Genomic DNA, 14979 nt, shown 5'->3' on the forward strand with positions numbered 1-14979 from the left:
TTAAAAAAAAACAAATTTTTATTTACAATAACCTTCCTCAAAACATCCATTTAACAATATAATAATGTCTTTTGCCTACCCTAAGGACAGATATTTTATTTTCTAAAATATGAGCGTTTGCATTAATAATTTCACTGGGATTCCTCACTTTTTGTTGGTTAATTTTAAAACCTCCTGCTGATATTATCCTTATTGCATCAGCTAAATAAAGCGCAAATCAATTTACATATTAATACATTGTTTATTAAATAAGTACCTTCTGTAGCAAAACATCCAGCTTTCAACGAAACATCCAATACACTTTGTCCAGCTTCCGGTAATATTTCAACTACTGTGGCACCTTCGAATAAGTTCACTATATCACTAATGTCCATATAACCTAAAGCTTTCATGTTGCCTTTATATAAAACCTCGGAAGCTTTTTGGGCTTTTTTAAGCCCCTCGGGGCCATGAACTAAAAGAGTAACCTGGAACAAACTTTTGTGTAACCTTCTATATTAATTAAACTAACCAAAATGCATTTAAAAACATATACACGTATGACTAATTAAAGAATTTTTTGTGATTTGATTGAAAAAAAATCACTTACTTGTTCAGCTAAAACTGTATGTGGTATCCTCGACTCGGGACTCTCACTGTGCCTCCTCATCAGATCAGAAATAGCTCCCACACTCTCGAAAGTGAAAAGTTTCAGCATTTTTTCTATTTCCGAGTCGGGCTGTCTGATCCAGAATTGATAAAGTGAGAAGGGGGATGTTTTATCTGCGGTAAGCCACACCGCATTACCCGCCGACTTACCAAACTTATCACCCATTTCTGTGGTTACTAGCGGTACAGTCAGCCCTAATATTTATAGCTTATAATGTGTATAACCTGATTTATCTCTATCTCTAACATACCGTAAACAGGTTTGTCATAAGCTTTACTAATCAGCTCATGTCCGGACATAATATTTCCCATTTGATCATTGCCACCTATCTTAAAGGAAGTATTAACAAAAAAATAACTACAAGCCAAAAAATGTGACCAAGAATGAGCTTACTTGAAATGTACAATTATAATGTTTAAATAAATACATCCAATCATATGCTTGAAACAGCTGATAACTGAACTCTGTAAAGCTCATCCCTTGCGGGGATTTTAGCCGTGACTGTACACTATGTCTCGAAAGTAGAGTTCCCATCCTAAGATACCTGCCTACTTGGCTTATGAGATCTACCGCTGAGATTTGTGAATACCACTCCTCATTGTTTACAATCCTAAAGTGTACAAAAACACTCTTGCTTGCTTACCGTTAAAGTAAAATTAAACTCACCTGACTGGTTTCAAACTATCTCGTTCCTTCCAGAGGTACTTTTGATGGTTTTCAAACACTGTCTCAATATTTTTCCTAATTCCTTTAACATTTTCATCAATAATAGCTCGTTTCATTTCATCCCTTTCGGTACTTCTTCCACTGGGGTCCCCTATCTTACCCGTGGCTCCTCCTACCTAAAAAAACAATTTAACCAAAAGTTTTAGTCATGAAAACCCATTAATTACTAGAGCAATGGGTTGATGTCCGCCCCTTTGCCAATGGATCAAGTTGACTAAAACGAGCAAGTTTCCCACATGTAAACTGCTAGCGGTAGGGTCGAAACCCGCATAAACTGTTTGAGAGGACGCATTTAGGAGGTCAGTAACGGAATTACTGGAAAAATTAAAAAGTTTCCATGCCTCTTTTAAGTTGAAATAACTCACGCTGCGTTATCAGGGAATATATCCTCCAACATGCCACGTTCTTTGAGCTTTAAAATGTTTCGGTTCGAGTAGTTTCTATAGATGAAAGTGAAAATTTGAGTTTTTAAGGGGTTTTTTAACATTTTTGTGAATATAAGGTTTTCTGGGTTGAAATATAGGTTATGTCCCAGAACACAAATATAGGTTATGTCTCCAAAATAAACATGTAGGGTTAAGTTGGCGCGGTCTTCTTCTCTTTTATCTACGTTGGCTAAATATGGTTTTCAAGGACCACAGTTCTAATCTAAACTACAATATAGGGTGTCCCATAAATGAATAGACATTTTTGAAGTGTACCTTTTTTATTGGCATATTTTAAATAAAAAGTTAAATTATGCCAATACTAAAAAAAAGAAAAAAGTCGCTGGTGGCGCCCTCTGTGACATAATTTTAAAAAAAAATTAAATATTGATTAATTTTAACATTTCCCATGTAAAAAAAACCTATTGCCCAAATTTTATTAAAAAAGAAGAATAAATGGAAAATTTATGGTCAATATTCAAAAAAAATTATCACTCTGTAATTATCTTGGCCCTTCGGACTAGGAAAATTTAACTTAACCTCATTTTGGGCGCTTGAGCAGTATAAGACCCAACGATTTTGCAAACATCCTTTTATTTAGTAGTTTTTTTATTTAAAACAGAAAAAATCTTCTATGAACCATATTTTGCACTAAAAAATCAAAAAAACTTTTTACTAAATTACGTCATTTTCAAAAACATTGCTATACGAAAACTCTCCATTATGTCAATTTTGCACGAGGATCTACGGCAGTGTTGCCATACTGGGCAAAAGTCCATAAAGTTTAGGTAAAAGTCGACAGTAATTAACAAGTTAATGAAAGGCATATTTCACTTGGAAAACTTATAAGTTATAAGTGAATTTCTTATTGTTTAATGTTTGTATTTTAACATTCACTAGCTGTTTATATATATATTTTTTTTTTAATTAATTGGTAAAGATCCCTTAGTTAATATTTAACAGTGTAATAGCTGATATGTGTTTAACCTAACTCAACCCAACCCAACTGGCCTGACATCTTTATAATATAATAAAATAATATGCGAGGAATGAAAACTAAGAAAATAACTTCACAATCCGGCAACGCTGTAGTGTTTAGTTCGATTTTCCTGAATAGGTTGTGTCAAATGTCAATAATTTGACAGTTAATTTTTTAAATCTAATAGTGATTAGTCCGCGATAATACACTAGTATACTTTTAATATCTGCGTTTATAAGTAAATAGAAGCACAGGAAAATCGTGATTCATATTCAACCTAAATTTCCGTTTTTATTTCGTTAAAAAATGGCTCATCCAATTTTTTTTTTATTTAATGAAGAAGATAAGCTTCTAAATATACCAAAAAAAATCAGACAACTTGGCAACAGCCCGATCCTCCTTTTGACTCTAAATATTCGACACCTGTCACTGTCACTTTTAAATTAACGTCAGTCAGCTGATTGTCAAAGTCATTCCATAAACAAATTTAAAAATAAACAATAATTAAATTAATTTTTAATTATTAAGGGGCGGTGGGCAGGTTGGATTTGTCCGTTTCCTTAGTCTTCCGGGTAAGTTCTGATGATTTTCCGCATATTTTTTTCAAATAAATTTGTCTCTTTTTAGGTATGACCGACACTGAATCCTTGGAAAAATGTTTGTTTAGTAATAATGTTTTGAACAAAATTAAGAGGTTAGTGAGGGTTAAAACGTTAGAATAAATCATTTTTTTAATGTAAAATTTCAGTATAAAATGGATGAACCAAAAGGCCAAACCCAAGGAACAATACCAGCCTGCCTACATAGAGCACATTGCCAACATAATAACCCATGCCATATGGATCTTTCCGAGTTTCTTAGGTGCTCTTCAACTCTACCACAGATCTGAGACAAATTCCCAATTAATTTCAACATTTGTCTATGGCTGGACCCTGATATCCCTCTTTAGCATCTCCACCCTATTTCATTGTGTGTTTTATTGTAACAATCACCAGTAAGAGATTTTAAATACTGTTGTCACCATATAATAGAGCACTTTTAGGACTTTAAAAGATGTCCTGCATCGCTGTGACCGAGCTATGATATACGTTTTTATAGCCGGATCTTACTTTCCATGGTTAACAATAGAAAATCTTCCAGAAAAAGGGGTCGCTTCCAATATGTACTGGGTGATATGGGTGATGGCAGCCATGGGCATAATTTACCAACAAATCTTCCATGAAAAGTACAAAAGACTGGAGATTATTTTTTATCTTGTTATGGGCATATGCCCGGTACTACCTATTTTATTTGAGGTATGTATTTAATTGAGGAACTAATTTAAAAAATTGTTTTTTTTTGTGGGTCTTTTTTTTAGCATTACTTTATGGGTATGATGGAGCTGATCTTCGGTGGGGTCATGTACGTTTTGGGAGTGGTATTTTTTAAATGTGACGGGGTCATACCGTTCGCCCATGCCATTTGGCATTTGTTTGTCGCTCTAGCAGCTTACGCCCATTATTATGCTATTTTAAATTATTTGTATCCGATTGTAAGTAATACTCGAATCCATGTCTAACCGGTAGGTAGATCTTTTAATGTTGCTGTGATTATGTTTTAGCTCTCTATAAAGTACGTTTTATTTATTTAGTATTATGTTTATATAAAGTTTTACAAGTTTATTTTTGTGTGAACTTAATAGTTTAAATAAACGAATTTAGTCTTTAAAATGAACTTTGATTTCTCACCTTTAATATACTATGAGAGGCTTACATGAAAAATTATGGAAAGTTTAGTAGTTCCTTAAATTTCAATCTTTAGGTCCTTATATGGTGACAGTTGGTTTATTTTGCCCTCATTTCATGGGAAAACTAGGGACTGATTGATCTTAATTTCAACATTTTGATCCTTATGGAGTAAAGGGAATTATCCAGAAGGTTGTAATTTTTTGGATTTCAATTCTTTTTCTGCTAGTTTTTATTTATTTATTCTTTCATCAATGGCTCAATACATAATTCCAAGAACTTCCCTGATATGATACGAGTAAGGTTAATTCGATCGAATGCACCACATCAATCAGGAAACACTGAAATTTGCAATGACATTGTATGTTAAAGAAAACATACAGTGACAAGGCAATTGTGCGCTACATTTCTAGATACTTAGAATATTTGTATGAATATTCCAAGTGAGTTTTGGATCCAGATATAATTCCAGAAACTTTCTACCTTAGACAACTTTTTTTTTTTAAACAATTGTCACTTTTTGAGCTATGCTACATTGGTTGCACGCTGTATATTTAAGGTAAGTACACACTCAACGATTTACTAAAGGTAAGTACCTTATACTAACTTATTCTAACATATTTATATAAACTGGTAACTCTTCATAAAAATCAAGATCGACCATCCTGCTGGAATATCAGATCTATCCTAAATATTCCTAATTTGCAAATTCCAGTGGAATCTAAATAACAACAAAAAAAATTATATTTTTTCACAGATTAACGACGCGATTTATAAACACCGGAAATTAAAATATTAATACTTCATTCAGAGTTCGAACAAAATAAATGTACGGACCTAAGACAACCCGAGTTAAAGAAATATGATTCCAATTTCCTTTATTTCGAAACTTTAATGAAAGTAAACAGATTTACCTTCGGTTGAGGTTTAATAATGATCGTTTAAAATGTCGTCAGTCGACTTATATGACAATGATTCTGTATAAAGACGATAGAATCCCAGGGAATATGATGTAGTTCAATCAACGTTGAATATTCGAAACTTTCCGTCGTTGTAACAACAGTTAAATCAACGTCATATTTTAGGTTGATCTCAACCCTTAATTCAACTTTGAATAAGTCAAATCATCTACAGAATGTTTCAATTTTGACTCATCACCATTCCTTTCTTGGTAAGTCTGCGTATAGGAAATTATGCAAATAATTAAGTCAGTCCACTTCAATTAAACCGTTCTTATTTATATGGTGACTACATGAATCTCTATCAATGTCTATTCAATGTTGACTTTTGTTACAGCAATGTCTACGTTGGTAATTGACCGTTCTTCAACAATGATTCAACCTTATCCCTTGCTGCTTGCGATATTCTAGGCCTCAAAAAAAAAACAAAATAAAGTTATTTATTCAATTTGTATGCACTACCTGGATTAAAAAAAGCCCTTACTAAAGCCATTTCTTTCCACCTTCCAGAAATCCAAGGTGTCTCCCTTGCACGTCCTATTCCAGATTTAGTTTAAATGCCTGGAATGATTCTTTATATCTTATCCTCTTATTTCAGTTTTAAATGCCTGGAATTACTATCTTAAGTACCTATATACTTCCTGGTCGTTGAGAGAGCTTAAGAGCCTGGAAAGAGCCGTACTTATTTAATCTTAAGTAATTTTTTATATATTCCAGGCATTTGAAGTCCAGGCATACGCATTCCTTTTTTTACACGTTCCAGGAATCTATCTATACTGAGTAAAATTTGAACCAAGGACAGAAGAAAAAGGAAAACATGGAGTGACATAGTGCAAAATGGTGGAAATCAACAGGGACATCTAGAGGAAAGACCAAAGAACAATAGATGAATGAAAAATGTGAGGAAATCGATTAATCGATCGGATCTGGATTAACAATATCCTATAGAAGTGGAAATTAGAGCCAGGATCGACCAAACATAAACGTTCGATCAGATGCGGTCTAATTTTGGTCTATGGCAATTGCCTCGTTGCAGTGCCATAAAACAACCAAGCAAGTTTGGTCTATAACTCAAAAACGGTTCATTTAATCGAAACAAGTGTAGAATGAATGTTGTAGATCGTAAAATGTTCTATCAAAAGTATTCTTTACAATTTTTCTGTAACTATAATGGTTTTCGAGAAAATCGCCTTTGATTGTCGAAATTTGTCTATGGAAGTCTTATTTTGGCTCCCAATTCAGAAACGGTTGATTTAATCAAAAAAAGTATAATTATAAATGTGGTAGATCTTAAAATTTTCTATCAAAAGTATTCTTTACAATTTTTCTCTAATCATAATGGTTTTTGAGAAAATCGCCTTTGATTATCGAAATTTGTCTATGGAAGTGTTATTTTCGCCCGTAACTCAGAAACGGCTAATTTAATCAAAAAAAGTGTAATAATGAATGTTGTCGACCTTAAAATTTTCTATCAGAAGTATTCCTTACATTTTTTCTTTAATCGTAATGGTTTTCGACAAAATCGCCTTTTATTGTCGAAATTTGTCTATGGAGCTGTTATTTTGGCCCGTAACTCAGAAACGGTTGATTTAATTAAAAAAAGTATAATTATAAATGTGGTAGATCTTAAAATTTTCTATCAAAAGTATTCTTTATAATTTTTCTCTAATTATAATAGTTTTCGAGAAAATCGTCTTTGATTATCGAAATTTGTCTATGGAAGTCTTATTTTGGCTCGTAATTCAGAAACGGTTGATTTAATCAAAAAAAGTATAATTATAAATGTGGTAGACCTTAAAATTTTCTATCAAAAGTATTCTTTACAATTTTTCTCTAATCATAATGGTTTTTGAGAAAATCGCCTTTGATTATCGAAATTTGTCTATGGAAGTGTTATTTTCGCCCGTAACTCAGAAACGGCTAATTTAAGCAAAAAAAGTGTAATATTGAATGTTGTCGACCTTAAAATTTTCTATCAGAAGTATTCCTTACATTTTTTCTTCAATCGTAATGGTTTTCGACAAAATCGCCTTTTATTGTCGAAATTTGTCTATGGAGCTGTTATTTTGGCCCGTAACTCAGAAACGGTTGATTTAATTAAAAAAAGTATAATTATAAATGTGGTAGATCTTAAAATTTTCTATCAAAAGTATTCTTTATAATTTTTCTCTAATTATAATAGTTTTCGAGAAAATCGTCTTTGATTATCGAAATTTGTCTATGGAAGTCTTATTTTGGCTCGTAATTCAGAAACGGTTGATTTAATCAAAAAAAGTATAATTATAAATGTGGTAGATCTTAACATTTTCTATCAAAAGTATTCTTAACAATTTTTCTCTAATCATAATGGTTTTTGAGAAAATCGCCTTTGATTGTCGAAATTTGTCTATGGAAGTCTTATTTTGGCTCCCAATTCAGAAACGGTTGATTTAATCAAAAAAAGTATAATTATAAATGTGGTAGACCTTAAAATTTTCTATCAAAAGTATTCTTTACAATTTTTCTCTAATCATAATGGTTTTTGAGAAAATCGCCTTTGATTATCGAAATTTGTCTATGGAAGTGTTATTTTCGCCCGTAACTCAGAAACGGCTAATTTAATCAAAAAAAGTGTAATAATGAATGTTGTCGACCTTAAAATTTTCTATCAGAAGTATTCCTTACATTTTTTCTTTAATCGTAATGGTTTTCGACAAAATCGCCTTTTATTGTCGAAATTTGTCTATGGAGCTGTTATTTTGGCCCGTAACTCAGAAACGGTTGATTTAATTAAAAAAAGTATAATTATAAATGTGGTAGATCTTAAAATTTTCTATCAAAAGTATTTTTTACAATTTTTCTGTAGTCATAATGGTTTTCGAGAAAATCGCCTCTGATTATCGAAATTTGTCTATGGAAGTCTTATTTTGGCTCGTAATTCAGCAACGGTTGATTTAATCAAAAAAAGTATAATTATAAATGTGGTAGATCTTAAAATTTTCTATCAAAAGTATTCTTAGCAATTTTTTTGTAAACATAATGGTTTTCGAGAAAATGGCCCTTGAATATCGAAGTTTGTCTATGAAATTCTTATTTTGGCCCGTATTTCAAAAACGGTTGACTTAATCAACAAAATTGAAATTATAAATCTTGTAGATCATAAAATTTTACATCAAAAGTATTCTTTACCAATTTTCTGTAATTGTAATGGTCTTCGAGAAAATCCCCTTTGAAAATCAATACAATCAGTCTACTGGGGACAAATTGCTACGACCTCCTAGTTATTTTATTACGCACCCCTACATATATAATTAAATAGAGAAAAAAGCGGCTTTTTATGCCATTTAAATATAGGAAGTAATCTTATCTGTCTCCAGAATAGAGAGAGAAAGACCTCTTAACCTGTTTCCCACACTTTAAGCCAAAAAGAAAAATCCGATTTCTCTAGGAAAGTGTGTACTGTTTATCTTATTTACTTGTTTGCTTGAATTAATTTGGTTCTTGTGTCGTTTGTCCGCGCCATATTTACTCACCTATCCCGTGTCCAAGCTGTTTGGATAAAGATTCTTTTTCTTTTCCTTTATATTAGATTGGGATCGTTTTAAGTGCATATAGAGAATTTTAGTTTATAATAGGCCATATTGCGGTGCAAACCACGTTTTCGGGCTCCTCTCGTCTCCTGCTCACACACTTTGCTTTATATGAAAATGTAAATTTCTAAAGTAAGAAACTTTATAATGAGGGTTTAATTATTATGTGTCGTTTATTTTCATGTAAATAATTCGGAAAGAGGGGCCTTTATAATGACAAGAAAGCCGGATCGAAGGACCAAAAATTACTACTTTTATTGACTAAATTGAGAAGTAACAAATACATTTGTCATTTGAATCTTTAAATAATTAATTTAGTAATAGTTGTTGAAAAACCCCATATAAATAAATAAATAAATAAATGTATTTATTGGAATCTACCGCGCGTAGCAGATATATTTAATTGATGACCCTCCAGATTTTATTTACTTTACCATTAGGTTTAATAGGGTTTATTGTTTGTCGATCGCTTTAGTTATTTTTTTAATCCGGTAGCAAGTACTCGGGGAAAGCATATGGCGACAAAGGATTTAATAAATCTGCGTATATTAACAAAAGAAAACGATAAACATAGGCATCCTGTATTATTTATTCATGCACTTTGTAATTTTTTTCCAGATATAGTTAATTAATTTAACATTTATATGGAGTAGTCTATGAAATCCAGACTGGAAAAAAATGGAAGGAGCACTAATCACTAATGTTGCATACTCTCGTAAATTTTATATCCTGATTTACTGACAGCTGGTTTCTATCAAAACCAACCACTGGCTTACAAGAGAATTATTGTCCTGGGTTTTTGTGGTGGCATCATCAGCAAACTGAGTATATTCATATTATGATAAATTATCCAATCTATCCAAATAAAAAATTCGGTTATGTTGTATTTGACCTGTCCAAAATTGTCAAAGGATTTAGGATAGCCTGGACAGTACCTATTCGCCCTCTCGAGAAATATTCATTCCAGGCAGTTAAGAATTATATCTCAATTGCCTGGAAGTGACAATAAAATTACTTCTGCTGCCTGACAATATTAAAAATATGAAGTTCAAGTGCCTGGAAGAGATACAAAGAATAATTCTTAATGCCTGGAAAAACCAACAAGATGAGAGCATCATGTTGACATTAATCACCTAAAATAAATAGGAAAAAGACCTCAACTGCCTGGAAGAGACAACAAAACAACTTCTACTTCTAAAAACATAAAAAATATAAGTTAAGCAACCTAAAAGGGACAGTAAAACTTATTTAAACTGTCCAAAAATCTCATCCATTATTCTCTAAGAGACCAACATACAAAATTGACGAAAAACATAGAAAAACACAAAGTCACGGTCTCACAACATGTAATTAAAAGGGCCACACGTGTTTCACTCTAGTTAGAGCATCATCAGGCCTTTAGAGGCCATCCACACACTTCACAGTACATAAATAAACCAAATAGTAATAAACTATTTGGTTTATTTATGTACGGCCTCTGAAGGCCTAATGATGTTTTTCTTTGTTTTTCGTCAATTATTTAAACTGCTTGAAAATTATAGTAGTTGCCTGGAAAGAAATTGGGAGTGAGGCAGTCAAAAATTATATTGGTCAATTCTAGGCAATTCTAAAAAGTCTAATTCCAGGCAGTTCAGAGTCAAATTTTCCTAATTTTAGGCAAATGATCACAGACAAAATGAGCAGGTTAAGTCTTAGCTGAGTTGGTAATGAGGGCAATTTTAAGCAGTTGAGTATTATGTTTTCTTAAGGCACTTTAAGTGAGAGACATATTTATTTCAGGCAGTTAAGAATTATACTCGGCTAATTTCAAGCACTTGAAAAATTGTAATTCAAGATAGTTGAGAGTTATATCTCAATTGCCTGGAAGAGACAACAATAATTTATTTAAACAGCCTAAAAGCTAACCTTGTTGCCGAGAAGAAAAATGGGAATGACTCCAATTGCTTCGAAAGGGCCATAAAATAACTTCGAATGTCTAAAAATAATGGATTAAACATGGATTAACATTCCAGGCAGTTGATTAATTTATTTTTCAATTCCAGGCAAATGGGTGTAGAATGGTGAGGTAAAAGCGTAAGGAGTCTGTGATGGTTTGAGTTATTAGTGAGTGAGTTTAGGTTGTGATAAGAGAAAGTCTAATTCCAGGCAGTTGAGAGTCAAATTTTCCTAATTTTAGGCAAATGATCACAGACAAAATGAGCAGGTTAAGTCTTGGCTCAGTTGGTAATGAGGGCAATTTTAAGCTGTTAAGAATTATGTTTTCTTAAGGCACTTTAAGTCAGAGAAATATTCATTTCAGGCAGTTAAGTATTATACTCGGCTAATTTTAAGCACCTGTAAAATTATAATTGAAGATAGTTAAGAATTATATCTCAATTGCTTGGAAGTGACAATAAAATTACTACTGCTGCCTGAAAGTGTTAAAAATATGAAGTTCAAGTGTCTGGAAGAAATACCAAAATAGTTTCTGTTGCCTGAAAACATAAAAGAATTAGTTCAACTGCCTGAAAAAATCAACGAAATTGTCGCGTAATAAATTGTGCCTGTAATAAATAGAGAAGGACCTCAACTGCCTGGAAGAGACAACAAAAAAACTTCTACTTCTAAAAACATAAAAAAAATAAGTTAAGCAACCTAAAAGAGCCAGTAAAACTTATTTAAACTGTCCAAAAATCTCATCCATTATTCTCTAAGAGACCAACATACAAAATTGACGAAAAACATAGAAAAACACAAAGTCACGGTCTCACAACATGTAATTAAAAGGGCCACACGTGTTTTACTCTAGTTAGAGCATCATCAGGCCTTTAGAGGCCATCCACACACTTCACAGTACATAAATAAACTATTTGGTTTATTTATGTACTGTGAAGTGTGTGGATGGCCTCTGAAGGCCTAATGATGTTTTTCTTTGTTTTTCGTCAATTATTTAAACTGCCTGAAAATTATAGTAGTTGCCTGGAAAGAAATTGGGAGTGAGGTAGTCAAGAATTATATTGTTTAATTCTAGGCAATTCTAAAAAGTCTAATTTCAGGCAGTTGAGAGTCAAATTTTCCCAATTTTAGGCAAATGATCACAGACAAAATGAGCAGGTTAAGTCTTGGCTCAGTTGGTAATGAGGGCAATTTTAAGCAGTTGAGTATTATGTTTTCTTAAGGCACTTTAAGTCAGAAAAATATTCATTTCAGGCAGTTAAGTATTATACTCGGCTAATTTCAAGCGCTTGTAAAATTATAATTCAAGATAGTTAAGAATTATATCTCAATTGCCTGGAAGAAACAACAAAATTACTCCTGTTGCCTGAAAATGTTTAAAATATGAAGTTCAAGCATCTGGAAGAGATACAAAGAATAATTTTTAATGCCTGGAAAAACCAACAAGATAAAAGCATCATGTTGACATTAATCGCCTGAAATAAACAGGAAAAAGACCTCAACTGCCTGGAAGAGGCAACAATAATTTATTTAAACCGCCTAAAAGTTAACCTAGTTGCCTGGAAGAACAATAGAAATGATTCCAATTGCTTCGAAAGGGCCATAAAATAACTTCGAATGTCTAAAAATTATGGATTAAACATGGATTAACATTCCAGGCAGTTGATTAATTTATTTTTCAATTCCAGGCAAATGGGCGTAGAATGGTGAGGTAAGAGCGTAAGGAGTCTGTGATGGTTTGAGTTATTAGTGAGTGAGTTTAGGCTGTGATAAGAGAAAGTCTAATTCCAGGCAGTTGAGAGTCAAATTTTCCTAATTTTAGGCAAATGATCACAGACAAAATGAGCAAGTTAAGTCTTGGCTCAGTTGGTAATGAGGGCAATTTTAGGCAGTTAAGAATTATGTTTTCTTAAGGCACTTTAAGTGAGAGAAATATTTATTTCAGGCAGTTAAATATTATACTCGGCTAATTTCAAGCACTTGAAAAATTGTAATTCAAGATAGTTGAGAATTATATCTCAATTGCCTGGAAGTGACAATAAAATTACTTTTGCTGCCTGAAAATGCTAAAAATATGAAGTTCAAGCCTCTGAAAGAGATACAAAGAATAATTTTTAATGCCTGGAAAAACCAACAAGATAAAAGCATCATGTTGACATTAATCGCCTGAAATAAACAGGAAAAAGACCTCAACTGCCTGGAAGAGACAACAAAAATTTATTTAAACCGCCTAAAAGTTAACCTAGTTGCCTGGAAGAACAATAGAAATGATTCCAATTGCTTCGAAAGGGCCATAAAATAACTTCGAATGTCTAAAAATTATGGATTACACTTGGATTATCATTCCAGGCAGTTGATTAATTTATTTTTCAATTCCAGGCAAATGGGCGTAGAATGGTGAGGTAAGAGCGTAAGGAGTCTGTGATGGTTTGAGTTATTAGTGAGTGAGTTTAGGCTGTGATAAGAGAAAGTCTAATTCCAGGCAGTTGAGAGTCAAATTTTCCTAATTTTAGGCAAATGATCACAGACAAAATGAGCAAGTTAAGTCTTGGCTCAGTTGGTAATGAGGGCAATTTTAGGCAGTTAAGAATTATGTTTTCTTAAGGCACTTTAAGTGAGAGAAATATTTATTTCAGGCAGTTAAATATTATACTCGGCTAATTTCAAGCACTTGAAAAATTGTAATTCAAGATAGTTGAGAATTATATCTCAATTGCCTGGAAGTGACAATAAAATTACTTTTGCTGCCTGAAAATGCTAAAAATATGAAGTTCAAGCCTCTGAAAGAGATACAAAGAATAATTTTTAATGCCTGGAAAAACCAACAAGATAAAAGCATCATGTTGACATTAATCGCCTGAAATAAACAGGAAAAAGACCTCAACTGCCTGGAAGAGACAACAAAAATTTATTTAAACCGCCTAAAAGTTAACCTAGTTGCCTGGAAGAACAATAGAAATGATTCCAATTGCTTCGAAAGGGCCATAAAATAACTTCGAATGTCTAAAAATTATGGATTACACTTGGATTATCATTCCAGGCAGTTGATTAATTTATTTTTCAATTCCAGGCAAATGGGCGTAGAATGGTGAGGTAAGAGTGTAAGGAGTCTGTGATGAATTGAGTTACAGACAAAATAAGTAGGTAATGTTTCTCATGATTTCAGGCAGTTGATGTCAGTAGATTGATTATATATTCTCAATTTAAGGCAATTTAAGTGAGAGAAAACGATATGATTCACTCACTGCCTATTTCTTTTCTTTTAAAAATAAGTTCATTTTTACACTGCCTGGAATAAATTTAAAAAATATGGAAAATGCTGAAAAATTACTTTACAAAAAAAATCCTGGAATATTATCCAACAAACGTCTTTGTATATATCAAGTACGAATGATTTTTACTGCCTTGGAAAAAAAAAGAAAACTTAATATGTATTTTAACTTTTTTTATTGTTTTTTAAAATATTTCCAGGCAGTTCAATATTTTTAATTTTTTTTTATGTATGTACATACGTATTATGAAATATTCCTAAATTTTTTTTAAATTTATTTTAAGTCCAAATAAAATTGAAAAACCACTAGAAAGGTGATAAAGAAATGACTTCAACTCCCTGAAAAATTGAATAAGAAACGACCTATAAAAGTTCAATTGCTACAGTTAAAAAAATATTCCAAAGAGTCAAAAAACTGGTGTAAATAAAAGACTAAAATATTATAAACAAATAATACTTACCAAAGAGTAAAAACCGTTTTTTTTTTTAATTTCCTAAATAATATTAAAAAAACAAACGTGTTTTTTCTTTTATCCCCACCCACAGCAACTTCAACTTCTTCGCCTACAGCTTACCAATTCCACTTACCCTCTCCCCCCCTGTTTCACCATATCAAAAAACACACGTTTTATCCCACCTCCACCCTCTTCAGTCCCATATTTCCATCTCTTTTCGTCGTCTTTTTCGAGAGGTGTATTAGTTATCAGCGTCGCGACGCGGGGCGTCCATTGTCTATAAAAGT

At 32.3% G+C, this 14979-nt stretch overlaps 2 protein-coding genes across 2 annotated transcripts; one reads left to right on the plus strand and one right to left on the minus strand.

The window, feature by feature from the left end:
* On the minus strand, positions 1 to 1925 carry LOC126737440 (tyrosine--tRNA ligase, mitochondrial). Its single transcript, XM_050442345.1, has 8 exons — positions 1741 to 1925; positions 1543 to 1690; positions 1316 to 1491; positions 1043 to 1259; positions 900 to 978; positions 590 to 843; positions 257 to 467; positions 1 to 201 (listed from the first exon to the last, which is right to left on the minus strand). The coding sequence occupies exons 1-8, from the start codon at positions 1860 to 1862 to the stop codon at positions 38 to 40; spliced, it is 1371 nt and encodes a 456-aa protein (XP_050298302.1). The 5' UTR covers positions 1863 to 1925; the 3' UTR covers positions 1 to 37.
* A 1217-nt stretch (positions 1926 to 3142) lies between these two features.
* On the plus strand, positions 3143 to 4488 carry LOC126737468 (monocyte to macrophage differentiation factor). Its single transcript, XM_050442379.1, has 5 exons — positions 3143 to 3351; positions 3407 to 3473; positions 3528 to 3773; positions 3822 to 4074; positions 4137 to 4488. The coding sequence occupies exons 2-5, from the start codon at positions 3409 to 3411 to the stop codon at positions 4335 to 4337; spliced, it is 765 nt and encodes a 254-aa protein (XP_050298336.1). The 5' UTR covers positions 3143 to 3351; positions 3407 to 3408; the 3' UTR covers positions 4338 to 4488.
* Positions 4489 to 14979: the final 10491 nt, after the last annotated feature.

The sequence above is a fragment of the Anthonomus grandis genome, chromosome 6, assembly GCF_022605725.1.
Source record: "Anthonomus grandis grandis chromosome 6, icAntGran1.3, whole genome shotgun sequence".
Classification (NCBI taxonomy): Eukaryota; Metazoa; Arthropoda; class Insecta; order Coleoptera; family Curculionidae; genus Anthonomus; species Anthonomus grandis.